Below are 17889 nucleotides of genomic sequence, written 5' to 3' on the forward strand. Positions count from 1 at the left end.
CAGGGACCATTGGAAGCGTTCGACGAGGGAGCCATCCACATCGAGCCAATTTATCGAATGTCCAAGAACAAGGGCTTCGTCGACTCCTTGATCGGTATATTGCGACAATTAGTCGACCCGCCAAAGTCATTAGGCCCACTGGTTGGGCCGTTTCACTTCCCAGGCCTGGGTGACAAAGTCTACATCAGACTTCTGGAATCTGTCGAGCCAGACAATCTCGTGATCAGACTGATATCGCATTCTCCGGTCGTGGACGTTGAATCCTTCGATAAGAATCTCCATTCTGAAGTGCCCATCGTCAACCACGACGTGAAAATTCACTCGAAGATACCCCATGTCAGCCACGATTTCATACCTCACGAGATTTCCTCTGCTAGCCACGATCTGTTGACTCATTCTGGAGCACACTCAGTCAGTCACGATCTGTACAGTCATTCCAAATACTCTTCGATCGATGCTCTTGGAAGCTCCTTCAGTCAACACGGTAACTCTCCACCAATTTCTGACAGCTCGTCTCCCACCAAAGATGTGATTCGAGTCTCGAAATCGCCAAAACTCACTGGTCCAGCCAATCGACCTAATCAACTGTTCGTTTCCGGTACGTACAGCGTGAATTTAAAGAACGGTGAGCCCGTCACCATCAAAAGGGTCGTACGACATCGCAGCAGGAGCCAGCATCCGCCTCCCGCGACGAAGGACTCTCACGTGGACTTCAACATCCGCCCCGAACCCGCGAAACAGAACTTCTTCGAAGCCCCGTATCAGATCCAATTCAAATCCAACGAATCCGTCCATCGAAGCCCGTCCTCGAGTTTCGATGGTCAGTCTTCGAACACGAACGAATACAGTCCATTTCTACCGACGAGAAGTCCAAGTACGAGTATGTATCAAGCGGTGAACAGGTCCAGCGAGCCCGCGCCGCGGTACAGTCTCGATTTCACGAGCAAGAAGATGCGTTATTTGAATTTGGACGGCAGCGTTGATACACCCGATGATACAGACGACGACAAAGGGTTCAAGCCTATGGTGTTGAACCCTGCAGCACCGAAACTGACGAGATCCGTCGATGGACGCCAGGAAACGTTCAAAACTGCAAATTCGAGGGTACAGGAATCGTCCACGAACGCGATGAGGGACCAAAAGGATCCGCAAGAGAGGAACGACGGGGTTTGGGAAGCTCGTAAGACCCTCTCTAGCAAGGAAAGTAATTATTCGCGGAGCTCTGACAAAAAGAGTGACAAACAGCACGAGTCGAGCATAAATAATTCAACGCAGACCACCGTGAAACCCGTATCGGGCGCAGCGTCGGTTAATTCGAAACAGTTGTCGTCGCAGAAGCCGCTAGAATCGAAGAGAAATTCAGATAAACCGAGAAACTCCTGAAATTTAACCGAAGATTCTATTTAGTTGCGTTTTTATTCTTTGTTGATCTGTTTCACTCAGATTTAATACACTTGTCTATTTAGAGGCTATAAATTCGTGCATATTCTAAAACACTATAGTTCTATCTGTTTCGATTCCTCGAATTAATTTCGCGAGATATTTGCTTCGAAAATATTGTGAAATTGTGTTTTAGAATTAATTCGTTGTTTTATTTATTTTTCTGTACATCGTTCGTACTGATTTTTTTATTATTTTTCATTGATTATTGACGACGTTAGCGATGTACTGTCTGTTAATAAGTTTTCTTTATTATGGAAAGAGGTACTCGTCTTACCACGCATCGAAGTCTCCCGAGCGACGTTGTCGATAAGTTTCCTTTATTATGAAAAGAGGTACTCGTCTTACCACGCATCGAAGTCTCTCGAGCGACGTTGGTACTGATATATACTTTCACGACTTAATCGTATAAAATCCAGCCATATTAGCGATTTAAAGTCTTCCCCGGGTGCTCCCTCGTGAATGTCGAAAATTGGGGCTTTTTGTCTTGAGAACTGGCACGGATAAACTGTTTCGTTTTATCCTTTACGATTGCTCCGCCACATTGTAATTCGTTTAAATGGTGGCAAGCTCACATCGTTAAGATGCTTGCTCAACTGTCGCGGGAGTTCTTATTTTCTGTAGATAATTGTACTTTCAAGATAATTGTTTTCTCCATTCTCCATCTCCGTAAACGCGCCTTCGGGGAAGACGCGATCGTACCTTCGAGTAACTTTATTTGGAAGCAAGAGAGCGAGAGCGAAACCTCGACGAGCAAAAGTCACGTAGTCGGTTTAGCGTATTAACGAATAAACAATTTTCATTTTCGTGACAGTCACGGCATTGTAATCGTACACTTGATTTTTACGATTCTTCACCCGTCGTTTGTTCGCGTAAAAGTAAACGTCGAGTTTTTCTTCCTCCACTTTTCGTTTCAGCGGCAATTTTCACTACTAATTGGCACCGCGAGCAGGGAATTGAGCTGTTAGCGTGGAATGTGCGTTGGGATTAACGAGAACGCGTCCGACGACTATCGGGACGATGACTGATAATCTACGAAAGCTCGCGTGCGATTCGCGACTCGTTTGATAAGAGTATGCGTGGATAATAATAGAAAGCGAACATGTTTTTATCTAATTCGGATGCGGTTGAATGATGTGGTTCTCGTGCGGGAGCCGGTTCGCGAATCTCGTTCCTTAAAACCACTTTCTTCGTTTGTACAACTGTTTCTTGGTTTTATTGAGGAATGTTGCTTATTTACGATTAGAGGGATACGATTAAAATATTTCTGCAGTTTCTCGATCTGCAATTTAATCAATAAAGGTACTTAACCACACCTGTTATTTCTATTTTAATAAAAAGAACCCTTTGAAGTACTATTAATAGCGTTAGAGTTACTTCTTCAAAATGCTACAATTTTATCAAATTACATTTCCCATTCCAATAGGCACTATCATGCTCATATACTTTAATAATTTCTTTATTTCATGCATTTTTTTTACGCTATTAAACATGAAAATTAAAAATACCCAAAATATTTATTCCCAAGACATAAAAAAAAATTCACACAGTACACATAGAATCTAGAAATTAAACTTTCCGTTAAAAATATTCTAACAGTCATCCTAATAACGGTGTTCTTAATGAGAATCCTCGCTTAAGCAAGAAGTTAGGTCTTGTCTCTCAGTATTGACACCTGGACTTCAATGGCGCTACCTTCTCTGTTCCTTGTAGTGTTTATGGCTTCACTATGTCTCTTCTACCAAGTCTTTTTACAGGCTCTACGCGTTCCCTATCTTGCTTTCTATTCCTTCGACGACCCCTTTTTCAATTGCTCGCGTACGTGCCAGGAATGGAACGACATCGGACAGGCGGTTAGGCTTCTCGTCTCAAAGAACCGCAGGTGCAGCGGTTTCTGTCGCTTCCTGGATGCAGTCAGTTCTTCGGCTTCTTCTCAGCGGGGCACAAACGTTCCGGTTGTCAAGCATCGCCCCGCGAACGTAAAAACAAATACGCCTTGTCTCTTGCCGTCGTCGTCGACAATCTTCCAAGCTTTTGCCAGCGTTTCCCCTTAAAAGGTCGGTGCTAAGCAACGTTCCTTCCGTTTTATAATAATCACTCAAACGACTTTTCAAACGCGTGATTTCCAGACTCAGAAGTTTCTCGTTTTTTTAAACGTGCGCCGCGGAAACTTCAGTGATTTAAATTGATTTCGATCGGACAGCAGACCGTGAAATATGGATCCGACAACGGCGGTGAGTGAAACGTGAGTGCAGTTTTCGATTAACTCGCGTTTACATAACGATACCGATCGGAATATAAATGGCGACGAATTTTCCACGATTTTAATCGTCGTTTATGAATCTCGTTACAGATTCGCAGAACCGTTCCGCTGGTTGCTCCTACGATTGCAGAATGGCATGAGTTCGCGTGCAAAACGCATTAAACTTCGGTGAAAAGTGAAAAGATACGTTGAACCGCCGTTGGATGCAGTTGTAGCAGCGCGGATCTCTGCACGCTGGGGGGAGTTTCTTGGAATACTTCTGCGAGGCGATTCGCCTGGGTAATTTCAGCTCCATGTATATAAAAGTTAGATTTGTTGCTGCACGCGCAGAAATCATCCATTTGTCGAGTGTGTTTCAGGAGTAAATGAACATCGTCTTCTGTCAAGATGAAGGGAAAGTTTTTGGTATAAGAACTTGTCGAACCTTTCGCGTTGCAATGTTATTAAATCATAGATACACTCCATCCATCTGGTCATAGAATTATTTAAAACATTTATATTCTTTTTTTTTTTATTTTAGTACGCCATTGCTTTGCTGGTGTTTCTCGTATTGCTGCATGAACCTGTGAACTCGTGAGTATACGGTTCCAATCCTATGGCAATCATTTTTTATTTAATTCGCATGTATCTTGATATAAATCTTGGCTCCCTGTTTGTAATTGCATTTGATGTTTCCAGTGATTGACGATAATTAATATTTCTTTGTTCGTTTTGTAGGAAAAAGGTGACCATTCACGTGCCTTATCGAGTGAAGAAGATGAAACACACGCACACGGTTTATATGGTGGTACCGAAGTACGAGAGCCATTATCAGGAAAAGGAGGACTCTGAAGACGACGACAAATACGATATTTAGTTAAACTAACGAAGAATTCGAGAAAATATTCTAATCGACGTAGAAATATAAATTACCACACAAAGAATAGTCATTAGGTTATACGAAATACGTTCGAATAATAGTGTATCTAGTGAGTTTATTAAAAACTAGATGTATATATCTTTAATACCAAAGTTAATAAAGTGTAGTGCGAAATGAATCTTAATGTGACAGTCTTTGTTAATTCTTTTACTTGTACTCAGATATATTTAAAATATTTCAATTCATTTCTACCGTTTAAAGAACGTAACATAAATAAAACCGAGACGAAGGAATATACTACGATGAGTGCATCTGATAATTCGAAATATAATTAGCAGACGCTATCTGTACATCTGTATCTGTAATTAACAAACGATTTGACAGGCAATTTTCATTTTAACGATATCACGCTGTGATACTTATGCATTAGTAATTTTATCTTCTTGTTGATCATGATTAATAGAGTGTTAAAAAGAATTGCAAGTAAAAAAATGGTTTAATTATGCTTATTTACGCCGAAATGAAATTAAAACTTTTGTAGGTATTAATTCTTATATTTGCCTTTCATATTTTGTGATATTATGTTTTTATTGATACTTTTTGTATGTAGCATTGTGTAAAATATACTTTCGTTCATCTGAAAGAATTATAAACATTTACTATACTTCTGGGAAACAGTACGATTAGTCTTATTTGTGAGTTTAAAAAAAGATTGATATTCTTCTTACTGCGTTAATGCTTTTGAAAATGCGTTACTATTATCTTAAGCATTAAAGTTAAATAAATCTCATAGTCGATGTTCCTTTATTCTAAATTTCCATTATTCTACGCAAATTATGTTTGATGTCAATCAGTATTGATTACGAAACAACAATATTTATTCATTTAAGAAATAGAAAGAGACTTTTATTATGAAAAAAATAGATTTTTCATCTCTCACTTCGATTATTTTCATTCCTGTGTAACATATTTTCAAATGTTTAAGTTTTACAAATTACATTCTTTCGTCTGAGAAAGGACGTTTCGACTAACAATAAGAATAATAAATAGTCTAATACGTGTCTGTAGGTACCCATGGGACGTATTTCAAGCTCTGTTTAAAAAAATAATTGGGATAAAATAACATTTAATTTCATCAAAAATTTCAATTCCTTTAGGAATTTTTTTCTCGACAGTGGGAAGGATTTTGGGGGTATTTTTGCTCCTAATATGATTGTACTTGACCCCCGCAAGCAAAAGTACTTGTTTCAGAACAAATTGAAATTTTTTTTTTTTTCGAAAAATCTCTGGCACCAGCCCCTGTCGATTTTTCTGAAAAATTCGATTTTCATTTTTGACAATTTTATTTGTCGATTTACAAATAATAATTCCTTAAAGAAGACCAGTCACCTTCTTATTTGGAACGAAAGTGTCAGTCATATTTTCTCAAATGCTTTTCAATTTCCTGGTGGCAATGAACTTCAGTGACTTCGTAGACACGTTTTTCCAGAGCATATCATTGGCGGCGGGTTGGCAGATCGTGCATATCTCGTTGTAATGGCGAAAGTGCTCGGTCAGCCGTTAAATATCCCAGGTTTTGATCGCAGGTTCCACGGCGTTCGCTATGGTAACGATAGACCGACGACAATTGAGGCGGAATATAAAGGAGGAGCATCCTCGACAATGTCAAACGACATTGAACTGTTGCTGGTATCACTTGTCACTCCTCACTAGTACTTGGAACATCTTCGTTCGAAGTCATGGTAAAATGGTTGATTATATCTTGCAATGTTCCCTTGGAAATCAAACAATTTTTGTATTCATCTTTCCATAATTTTCATTTAAAGGAATTACTTCATTTTTTGCAGAAGATCTCCTGCTACCTCCTCCTTGCTCTGCTGATCCAAATCACGAGCTACGGAAGTGCCAATAAGAGACGGTAAGCACCTGACATTAAATTTCCTTTTCACGTCTTCAGCACTTGTTATGTCTCTATATAAATAATTCACGGTAGAACGAAAGAATGAGATAAGTGGAAAGCGATACAACAATAAAAATGTTTCGATCAAATATCCTAATAGTAGTACATATGATCAACAATGTATTTGTTTGACAGAGTGCACTTGAAGATCCTCGTGCCAGACATCATCAAGCACCACATTCACACGAAGGTGGTGTTCGTGCATCTGCACAAGCCAGCATCCAAAAAGCCAAAGACCAACCACAAGGAGCATCACCAGGAGAACTGGAGCTCCTGGAGTTATGGTCGTCACCATGATTACAACGACGAGCACGAGTACGAGCACTCAGACGATCACGAGGATCAACATGATCGCGAAAAGGTGGAAACAGAGAAGCCTCAGACTCACAAAATCCGACAGAAGCTTCCTTCGTACCACAAAGATTCCTATTTTCCACAATCGTACGTCGAGGATAACAACGTGGAGCCTAATCCTGGTCGGCAGCATGGTCAGTACGCCGTTCACGAGGACGTGAACGACATTCCTCCTAACAGGGAAGTTTTGTCTTACAATTACGAGGAAGGGTACAAGAAGGGTTTAGAGACTGAGAGTGGACATATTCGAACTGGACAGACGAACAAGTTTCACGAGGATCAGCACGAGGAACAGGATGAAGCTGGGCACGATGGATTCAGGGAGGATTTCCACGAGAAAACCGACGCTGGAAGATACCTGGTCGACGACGTGGAGTACGAAAATACTAGGGACAAACGGGAGGGAGGTCGAAGACTTCGACGAATTAAAGGGGCGTAGATTTTTGGAAAATCAAATGTGTATATAGCTTTGTAGATAAATATTTTAATTATCGCGAGTGTCAACCTTTTCAGGGACGAGTTTATACTTATCGATACGCGTTATCTTTATAATATTTGAAAGATGAACAAGATAATGATATTGATATAAAAAGAAAGTATGGTTTACGAACACTTTTCTTTTGTTTAAAATATTATCGATATATAGTAGATTTTAGGCATTTATGACGCTTGCTATTGTGAAAAACACGTGCAAAATGTATGTAGATAAATATTTTATAAATTAATACAACAATACTAGTGTTTATTTTCCGTAAGAGTGAATAAAATGTTTATGATTGTGAATTTATACTGTAGAGATTGATTTGTGCAAATAAACTGAACTGATTGAATGAAGAAAGTTTCTTTTTTATGTGATGTGCCGTCACGTCGAAGTAAAATGTAATCGATAAATGAAAGAACATCGCATGGAATCGAAAACTTCAGGTACGCACGCAATTTATTCAACTTCCTCGCGACACGGGATACATACTAATAAATTACTCGTGCCGCGATACGGAAATAATGGAGACAACATTATAGTGATTTATAACAATAATATAAACAAGTAAACGGATAACAATATTTACATGTATCAGTACAAACGATTAATGAGAGACTAGGACGAGAGGTAAGAGACAGGGTGATTAAGTGTCGATGTGTCTAAGGTATGTTTGCAGCACTCCCCGGGAAACACCAGTCAAAGTGAGGAAATATCTATCTCTCTAAAACAATTTCTCTTAAACGAAACTAAAAATGTCGTGCAAGGGGGGTGCTGGTTGGCTCCTTGAAGCTCGACGACTCGATACCACAATTTAGCAATATTGATCATCTAATTTTGTCCAAGAAACTTCTGTCTCTATTCTACCGTCGTTCTCGAAGGAAAAGCTATCGACTCTACGAACACTGTTCATCAAAATTCTATAGCGAAAGATTTTTACCAGTTAGCGTTCGAGTAGAAAATAAATAAAAAAAAAATCGTTTTAAAATATCCATCGAGCGTGCTTCAATCGACCAACCGAGTCTTCGCGAAGAGAACTACCCTATTTCTCCCAACATCGACGCGACGAGTCATCAATGACCTCCCCAGCCTTCATGGCCACCACTTTCGAAGCCACCGCCTCCACCGTATCCACCGCCACTGCTAAAGCTGCCTCCCCCGTATCCACCGCCGCCACCGCTGCTGAATCCACCGTGTCCCCCTCCTATGTCGCCACCGTAGCCACCGCCACCGCCACCGCCACTGTACTCGATGTGACCACCGCCACCGCCACCGCCACCGCCGCCACTGTACTCGATGTGACCACCGCCGTAGTCACCGCCGCCGCCACCGCCACCGAAATCGTGACCACCGCCGCCAAAGTCACCGCCGCCTCCTAAACCACCGCCGTGGCCGAGATCTATCGGATGGCCCACGGTGTATCCAAGCACTTCGTACTTGTCGCCACCCCCGCCTCCGTGGTGAATGTGCTTGGTGATCGTATGCGTGTGGTGGATCGTCTTGATCTTGTAGGGTACATGGATCACCACGTGGTCGCTGAAAAGTCGAGTGAATGGTTAGTTTAGCTTGTCTCACGTTGGGATGAGAGGTCGAGTGCTTCAACGATGTATGTAAAATATAACGTAGACGCAGACTTGTCGTTGAACGATGAGTTTAGGTCGTTTCTCTTGTATATAATGTAAATGCTGTCCTTAATCTTGTGACCAATCAATCAGGTTGAAGTTGAGGTGTGTTTTAGTGATGTATTTCAAGTGTTGATCTTGCGATCAACTAGTTACTGTTACGATCTGCTGTTCTCCAGCTATCTCTTTTAATTAGAAACAACTACTTGTCCTTTTCTTCGACGAGACATTGTACTTTCAACAATTTTAATTACCAAATTCCAATTAGTCGCGCGCGTATCAAGATACCGCTGCAATTAAAAGAATATTTACACCGGCGCTGCTATCGTAAGTATAGTGTACGCGAAGAAGAAAGTACACGTTCACCGTGTCGCGTACGCGTATCAACAAACGTCGTCCAATTACGCGCGATCGCTGATTCGTTAATATCGATGCGTCATCGACACGGACGGTTGTGCGTGTAATGGGGTGGGAAATGCCGTTTCCGGGGTCGTTGGACGAGGGAAAAATCAACGAGCGCGGAACACGCGGCGATCGACGGTCTCGTTTATATCGTTGCTTTCGATAATGATCGCAGAAAATGGTAGCAATCGTCGATAAGGGGATCCAGCGGAGAAAGTCACGGCTTTAACGACGCCTCTCACGATACGGGACACGCTTTGTTAGGTTCAGTTCCGTGGAAACGCTGACGGTTCCGCGCGATCGTTATCCGCGGTGTTGTGGTTATTTTTAAGAAGAAACAACAAAAAATGGAGAACTTACTGTCCACCGTGGCCACCGCCTCCAGCAGAGGCCACACCGATCAGCGAGACTACCGCAAAGATGGCCGACTGCAAAGAAAAGTGTTCGTTTAGTGTCGCGAGTTCGTCGATCCGAGAAACTCTGAACAGTTTTCGAATTTGGACGAAATATTCCTTTTTTTTTCAACCGATTACTAGTCTCTCGCTGGCTTAATTTACGCACGATCTTTACACGTGGAATTTACTTCGCTTTCTATGACTCTCACCAAGAGCATCTGAACGCAATTATCAATGGGGAACTCGAAATTAGAAATCCTTGATGTTCAGAACTTAGACTTCCTCCGACTCCTGTCTACGGGGACAAAAGTTTCTTTCGACTATCCGAGTGATCATGAATTTTCGCAAAATCGCGTAACAACTCACGGTGGTGTCCCAGGGGACCACTTACCACGAGCTTGGTCATCGTGTTGCTTTTTCTCTCGCTGCTAGTTCGCGAAAATCGATTTCGTGTAGACGATGTGTGTGGACGCCGGAGGACCAGCTGCCGGTTCCTCCTCGCGATATACTTGGCGGTTTCAGCCGCTGTTTTGATCTGCTGTCCACTGTGCACGCGCTCGCCGCTTTTATACATGTACGTGATTGGAGTCGGATAAGAATGAAAGGGAATCTTTTGCACCCGCTGCCAGCGCACGTGAAAGGAGCGGGCTAATGGAGAAGACGTGGTAAAAAGCGGAGGACCAGCAGCCCCTCCACGTGGCCTACCCTTCACCTCGATCCGTCGTTTTGTTCGTTTCCTCTTTTTTGCCGAGCCGCGACGCTGTAATTCCCGCGGCTGTTGGTCTTTTTAATGAAAGCTGGACTACGGCTAGGTGAACGGCCAAGATCAAGATCAGCCTCGTAATACGAGGTGGGTACCCGCGGATCGTTTCACTCGTCTCTCGCGTCTGGGAACGAGGAGATCGATACCTGGGACACCTTCTGGACTTTTTACCCGTAGCTAGACCTGCTGGACGCTCGACCAGGGGACGTCCGTGTGTCATCTCGACTTCCGGAGTTACGCGAATTCCGCTTTTCTCGCGTTCGACGACTTTCGCGTCTATTCGAGTCTAGATCCTGAACATTTCGTATCCTCAGGCTGTTATTCTCTTTGTGGCACTATTTTAAAGACGCTCACGCACGATCCATTGAATTCTTTGCGATGATTTTTGTGTTCAGTTCTCTTTTTTGGATGTCTCTTTTGGATGTTTCACAGTTGTTGTGTGTTTTGTGTTGTGCTCAGCATGCTTAGCTATAATATTGCTTTTTTAGTACGAAATTCGCCTCGAATGATAAAATCAATTATTCTGATTGCTTTAGAATTAACCGTGACACGTTTCATTTGTGGCAATAGCCATTTCTAGAAGACAAGATACTAATATGCGTGGTTTTCTATCGATCAAGGAGAAGTTAGCGGTTACTCTGTGGTTTCGATCTTCTCCTCTTCCTCCTTAGTCGTCTGACATGATTACTCGTTTTGAAAATTGATATCGAGTATTGATATAATCTGCATTGATTCAGAGTACTGAACTTTGATCGTAGTCTCATTTTATCAGTATCGAAGCTCGGATTTCAAAATATCTAGACACACTCCTTGGTTTATTTTACTTTGAATGGATTTATTAATGATTGAAGAAATTTATTGACTTGTATCCGTTTCCTCGAAAGTAAAATCACGCTTTTCGAATCGAACTCGGCGCGATTGGAGCTAAGGAATGCGAGCCAGGTCGTCGAACCGCCTGATATCATAATGTAATTGCTGTTTGCAATAATTTCTACTCATTACAGCTGCCGTTTCACTCGCCGATGAGCGAGATAACCGCGTCGCGGAATTCTCCGAGCAAAATTTATGTCGTGTACGAGCTTAGATATCGATCTGGATTAATTGCAGTTTTAAAAATCTGCCCGTGTCTCGATTATTCTTTAACGAACTGTCGAAAGCGAAGATCGGAATAAATTTTCTCAAGCCTTTCTTAAGATCGAGATAACACCCAATTGGACACAAGTAATCGCATTTGCTGTTTGTTCGAAACGTTACGGCGAAAATGCATAATTAAGAGGACCGTATACATCGCAATTAAACGCGTCCTATCATTCCCCGGCCGCTTTCGCGGGATTTACATAACGCGAAAGAGAGAATTCTTTCGCCTATACTGTCTACGATTATCGGCTTTTGCGGACATACGATGTCCGGTGAAATAAAATAAACGTACTTAAGAAAGTTTTAAATGCGTTTCAGACGCCCACCTGTGTCGAACGAATTCTAATGAAAGTTGTCTGAATATTTTTTACCCGCTCCCTTCCTAATGTTCAACGACTCCTTGCCTGGCATATAAGATGGAACGTGTGGCTTGTAAACGTTACACGTTTCAGCCTGGTGACTTCGCACAGAATGGACTGTGAGTAACGTTCTCGATCGTTGAATAGAATCTACGATGCCTGGTGAACATTAATTTCATAAAAATCGTTTGAATCAATCTTCTAATTTTTATTTGTTCAATAGTAAGTAATTTTCTTTACACTGTAGTTTCTAGATTAACAAAATTATCGAAGAGGATCCAAGGATGGAAAGGTTTTTTGAATTATGATTATTTAAAGTATACACGCGTTGTCAGTATCCTTTTGCTAAATAAAATATTAATTATTATTGTTAGTTGTATTTCTCGAATACGTGGGAAAGAGAAAACGACTTTGGAATTGATTTTTAACACTGAAAGTTCAGTATTATTTAAGTGTTTTCGCCAAAAGATTTCTTTTCAGGGAAAACATTTTTATCTGTATTAATTTTTGAGATAGAAGGCTGAAATTTTCAGAGTTATGAGGAAATATACTGTAGATTATGCAGAGAAAAATTTAAGAAGAAAGCTTGGTCCGTTTTCGTGGAATAAGAACGCGAACGTAACATTGCAATAGAGACCGCGCGGAGATTTCAATGCGTGGAGATTTCAATGGGCGGAGATTTCAATGCGTGGTGAGTAGCATCGCTCGAGGCATTAAATCTGCAATGTACTTCGCTTCGAAATTGCAATACTCAGTCTATATTATCTCCAAATTTCATAGTTTATGTTCATATGTTTGTGAGTTTTATTTAATTCCTAGCAAAGTCTCTGTACGTATTAAATTTAAAACTTTAGAAAGAACAATTTCGAGAGTCTCGAAACATAGACGCAACTTTGATCGATACAAGCTTACGATCGCGCGGTGATATTCGAATTGTTAGTTTCTTGTTCGCGGTGCCATTTCACCGAGCTCTCTGAAATATTCCCTTTCACGAAACCGATCCGGTGAATCGTCCTGGAAGCGCCAGAAGAGGATCCATAGAAATCGTTGAACGGTAAACCGATACGTCCGCGGCGTTCTAGGATCGCGTGCATTTTTGCTAGACGATAGGAGAAAGGGAAACCGATCTCCTTCCCTCGTAAAACGTACACGGCGACCGAATTGTACGCGCATTCCAACGCGAGGCCGAGCGAAAACAAAAACGACCAACGAGTTATCCTTTTCCTCGTGGATCGCGGGACCGTGACAGTGAACATTCTACCGGCGGAATTTCCGCTCGAACACTCGGACTTCGTCGATCTGTGAATTCGATTCCGCGTGCTCGGAGATAGGCGTTCGATTTATCTAAACCAGTGGTGCACAACCTCTTCCGCAAAATTATTAAATAAAATAAAATAATAACGTTTTTACTGTTCAAATCTCGAATCAGGATGAGAGTAAAATAGTGTACCAGTAAAAATTCTTGTGATAATCGATGTAAATTCTATGAGTATTAGTAGGATTCTATATAGTCTAGTTTCACTATTCTCAGGCAGTCTATGTTCGTTTGTCTTTCGAAATGCTTTTCTTCTTGGTTATAGGCGATGCACAATGACTTCAAGGAAAAGCTTTTGTCGACTTCGAGCGATACGGATTCGAGTGAAATTATTTGTTACATTGGCCATTAGCGATGCCATAACGTGACGCACGGATTGTCCGCTATACGCGACTTTCGAAAGCGAAAAGCTCGTTACCTAAGCAGAGCACGCGAGAAAGTTACTTCTGATATGCAATATTGATCGTTGAAATCATCAACGCCCTGCAGTTTCTATCCGACAGTCGCCAATTTCGATTCGTCGTTTTACGAAATGATTTATGGATTTAATAAGTTCCAGTAAAAACTTGGGTTGTAATCTTTATCATAGTGAATTCTTTAATTTTGTTTAAATTTGATCACACACTAAATAACTTCCATTTATCTTTTATATATTTCACGTTACTGGTTCACAAAGAAACACGTAACATCAAAATTAAACAAAATTCTTGAAGCACTATTGTAATCCAATAATTGTAAACAGAACTATTCATCAGTATCTATGTTTGAATTTTAGAGACGTAAAGAAAATTGGGCGCTGATTTCTCGAATTTAGAAATGGTAAAAGATCTTATTTATATAAAAATTTCGAGCAACGAATAAAGGTAAAGGACTTTCGAAGGGTTATTTGTTCAATAAATTTAAGGTTTGACTCTTTTAAGGAATTATTGTATTTTCATTGCGTTACTAACGATCGCCTGATACGACAGATTAGAAACAAATCACAGCTACAAGTGTTCAGGATCATGTTTTGTCGATCGAGACAGGGGACGGCCCACAAATTCGCCACAATTAATGGCGTCGAAGAATGTGTCTAATAACGTGGCGTTGTTCACGTTGGATTTCTCTGCGAATGGTTCCAAACCGCACGCTCTCTCCTAGAACCGTACTTCGTATCTGCAGTTATTATAAAATATTTTTTCCAGCGTTGGACAGGGATTTTCTAACTTTCATGTACATTGTAGTTGTAAATGATCGCGAAACACGAACAGCTTCTATTATCATGCACCAAAGATTTCTGAATTTCTGGTCAGAGCCGTGTTATTAAAACCATTGTACTTGTTTCAGGGTGTATCATGCAACTTCAACGAGCCGTGTCTTTCATTTTGCTGGAGATAAAATAAATTTTGGACCTTGGATCGTTGTCGAGTGCAACGATGCATTTTCAAACTACGATAACACTTTCCTTTAATAGACCCATATGTTTTCTTTTTTAGATGTAACATTTGTAATATTTCTGTACCTAACTTTGTCTTATAAATATATATAAATTTATTTACACTTGTCGTTTTATGTACATAATCCTTGGCATATACTGTAAAGATTTTCACGGAAACTATTCCTAATCAGAACATGTTGTCCGCCATGTAAGTATTGCGTGTGAAATACGAATGATCGTCCGGTGTGTCAATAACGACATAAACACTTTCTCGAGATACGTTTCTATATTTATGGTCGCCAACTCGTCCAACCGTTTATACCTTTTTGCATAACATTATGTAGGCATTATTAATTAATTTATATTCATTCGCATAATGAGCAGTAACATTCGACTGGAGATTATTCGTGTTCTGATTTCGAAACGCAGTCCATGGGAGAGTGTTAGAAAGTGATCGTTTATAACCATACAGGTTGTAAAAAGAGTCTATTTATCTAGGAAATGTAGCCATTGCTATATTGTTTAACATCGACAAACGTGTGAGAAACACTGCTGCATTTGACATCAGAAATCGAGCAGTTCGTGTATTAGAAGAACCAAGAATCGTGTAAATTTCATAATAATACTATTTTTGTACCAAAAGAAACATTGCAACGTTTCGTTCCAGAATGTTAATTGGACCTTACAGCGAATCTAGTCCAGCAGATCCTGTTTGAAACAGTCTCCAGGACCAGGATAATTCAGATAAAAATCCTCATTAATTTATCAGTCGATTTTTATCTAGAGAAAAAGTATTGATTAAGTCATAAAATGATTATAAATTTCTCGATCACGATAGAAGAAATTATTCGTCCGAAAGTCGGTTCTTCCGTCAGAGAGTCGGCTACCGATCGATACCGGACGATCGAACGATCGATCGTGAATCGTGAAACGTTTTTCATGTTTATGTAAATGCGCATCGGAAGGAACAGAAAATAGAAATAGAAGAGAACCGCGCAGGGCGAGCCCGGACTTTCAACGCAAACACTTTCTCCTGTCGGCGATCGCCTTTTTTCCCCTCTTCGGTTAAAATACGCTTTGAAAATCGCGCGTTTAAGGAGTGAATGACTTTCGAACGCGTTAATATCCTTGACCGTGAGCGGGGCGAAGCGATCGCAAGAAAGTTCGTCGCGTGAATGACTTAATTGATGCCCACGCTTTTTGTACCTTTTGTACGACGCCTACTCGCGAGAGAATTTCGTGTATGTGGACCGTAACGAAAGGTAACGCGAAACTGTATCGCGAGGAGAAAGAAATTATTCAGTGAAAATCCCGCGCATAGTCGACACGGAAATATGACGCGATGATATTTCATCCATCGCGCGTCAAAGAATCCAACTGTGCACTTTCGATGCCCCATTCTGTCGAATATATTAACATTGCAACATTTAGGACACTGGATGAAACATAGTAACATTGCTACCGTATCAAAAGTATTACTTTGTTTAAAGCCTTTTTCGAGGTTCTAATAATTATGGTGCAGGATCGACAGAATGGAATAATTTTTTTACATTCTTGAGCTGTTCAAGTATCAAAAAATGCATTCATGAATGTTACATTTTAAATTCGAAAGGCTAACGAAATTATAGAATATTTATGAGAGCGTATCAGGTTGCTTAAGCGCACCGTCCGACAGGTTTCAACTCGGTTTCTCCGAAATCATGTTTCTTGGGACTATCGACAAGATATCTGGTACGCATGCAAAGTAGATATCTGTTCATAGTTACAACCGAAAGTGAGTTAGTGGGTCCATTTAAAGTTTCTATTTTCTTAATACTGTGGAAAGTCAATAAAATTGAGATGAAACTGAAATTATTTTTCAAAATGTTGCTATAATATTTTAATATTTTTCATTCTGATGTATTTTATCCGTGTCCTATCTGTGCGAGGATACAAATCGTGTTAAATAGTAAAAACACTTTTCCTTGAGTAATGTGACATAGTTTGGATCGTTTAAAATATACTTAGAAATCAATAAATGTTTCTATAAAATTTTATATTCCTCAAACCTTACGTCCAAAAATTTCAATAATTACGTAAATAATATTTAATAGGAATCCTCTCTTAAAGCCAAGAAAATTATTTATTATTCATATGATTTTTCATTGCTCACTGACTTCATCTGTGAAATTTTCGACCTATCATCGATTATTTCCAGCCACACAGTCTTGTCGCTCTGAATTAACGTAACAGTGTTACCCCGAATGCGTGTGGTAAATCGCGATTTCGCACGCTGAGAAAGTATGACACAAGCGCTGTACCACGTGTAATTTATTTAATAATATACGTAACGAAATTACACAATTTCCACTGTCGTATGAAACAGATGCTTACAATAGAAAAATACATTTTGCTCCATTCATCATTCCTGGAGTCGACATACGTTGACATTTCTTCACAGTACAACAATTGAATCTCACAACTCATAAGACAATAAGCTGGATATTTTAAATACCACGATTAAATTCACGGAAACGTATAAACATTACGAAGGAAAAATTCTGTTTGTATATTTTTCTCGAAGGCAAGTTATAGATTTTTATTCAGTTGCATACCTTGTCTTATAAGTCCCTGAAGTCTTAAAACACTTTTGTTTAACACCCTATGTGAGCATGTAAAGAATTTAATTTTCATTTCTATTTATTTACTGTCGAAGAATCATCAGAAGACGAATATAGATGAGAACGTTCCTTTCTACGAAGCAATTAATGCCTACAATAATTACTAGGAGTTGCTGAAACTTCTTTGTGTGCATAGGGTCAAAGAAAATGTCAAAATAAACAAAGAAGACAGCATAAATTATAGTAGCTAGTGTGGTCATTGGATAGAGGATGAAATGCCCTTTAAAATGAGCGTTTGTACAAGTCGATAGCTTTATTAGTTCCGGAGATATAGCGATTTTAGTTTCAAGTCGATGAGGTGGCTAGTTACGGAGATATAAGGGTCCGAAGAGAGGAATGAACTCGCGCGCGTGAAAATAGTAAACAGTGTGTAGTAAATTCTTGGAAATACTACTACTTCCTGGTCACGTGACTGTCTCGACTCACGCGTGAGCGAGAGGTCCAACGCGACGCGTCAGACGGAGA

At 40.3% G+C, this 17889-nt stretch overlaps 2 protein-coding genes across 2 annotated transcripts; one reads left to right on the plus strand and one right to left on the minus strand.

Annotated features, from left to right (window-relative positions):
- Positions 1-6224: 6224 nt before the first annotated feature.
- LOC122395271 lies at positions 6225-7553 on the plus strand. The gene is made up of 3 exons (XM_043392715.1): positions 6225-6251; positions 6410-6480; positions 6658-7553. The coding sequence occupies exons 1-3, from the start codon at positions 6225-6227 to the stop codon at positions 7313-7315; spliced, it is 756 nt and encodes a 251-aa protein (XP_043248650.1). The 3' UTR covers positions 7316-7553.
- A 116-nt stretch (positions 7554-7669) lies between these two features.
- LOC122395488 (acanthoscurrin-1-like) lies at positions 7670-17628 on the minus strand. Its single transcript, XM_043393111.1, has 3 exons — positions 10168-17628; positions 9739-9806; positions 7670-8890 (listed from the first exon to the last, which is right to left on the minus strand). Exons 1-3 carry the CDS (start codon positions 10345-10347, stop codon positions 8428-8430), a joined length of 711 nt encoding a protein of 236 aa, XP_043249046.1. The 5' UTR covers positions 10348-17628; the 3' UTR covers positions 7670-8427.
- Positions 17629-17889: the final 261 nt, after the last annotated feature.

The sequence above is a fragment of the Colletes gigas genome, unplaced genomic scaffold (genome assembly GCF_013123115.1).
Source record: "Colletes gigas isolate AHSC1104 unplaced genomic scaffold, ASM1312311v1 Colletes_gigas_Sc00005, whole genome shotgun sequence".
In the NCBI taxonomy this organism is placed as follows: Eukaryota; Metazoa; Arthropoda; class Insecta; order Hymenoptera; family Colletidae; genus Colletes; species Colletes gigas.

Bases quoted from the DNA above. Each gene is read 5' to 3' on its own strand.
- LOC122395271 (XM_043392715.1), top strand. From the start codon at position 6,225: ATGTCAAACGACATTGAACTGTTGCTG. The intron at 6,252-6,409 runs GTATCACTTGTC...CATTTTTTGCAG, and splicing joins ACGACATTGAACTGTTGCTG to AAGATCTCCTGCTACCTCCT. The intron at 6,481-6,657 runs GTAAGCACCTGA...TTTGTTTGACAG, and splicing joins GGAAGTGCCAATAAGAGACG to AGTGCACTTGAAGATCCTCG.
- LOC122395488 (XM_043393111.1), bottom strand. From the start codon at position 10,347: ATGTATAAAAGCGGCGAGCGCGTGCACAGTGGACAGCAGATCAAAACA. The intron at 9,807-10,167 runs GTGGTAAGTGGT...TTTTCTTTGCAG, and splicing joins GCAACACGATGACCAAGCTC to TCGGCCATCTTTGCGGTAGT. The intron at 8,891-9,738 runs GTAAGTTCTCCA...TCGACTTTTCAG, and splicing joins GGCGGTGGCCACGGTGGACA to CGACCACGTGGTGATCCATG.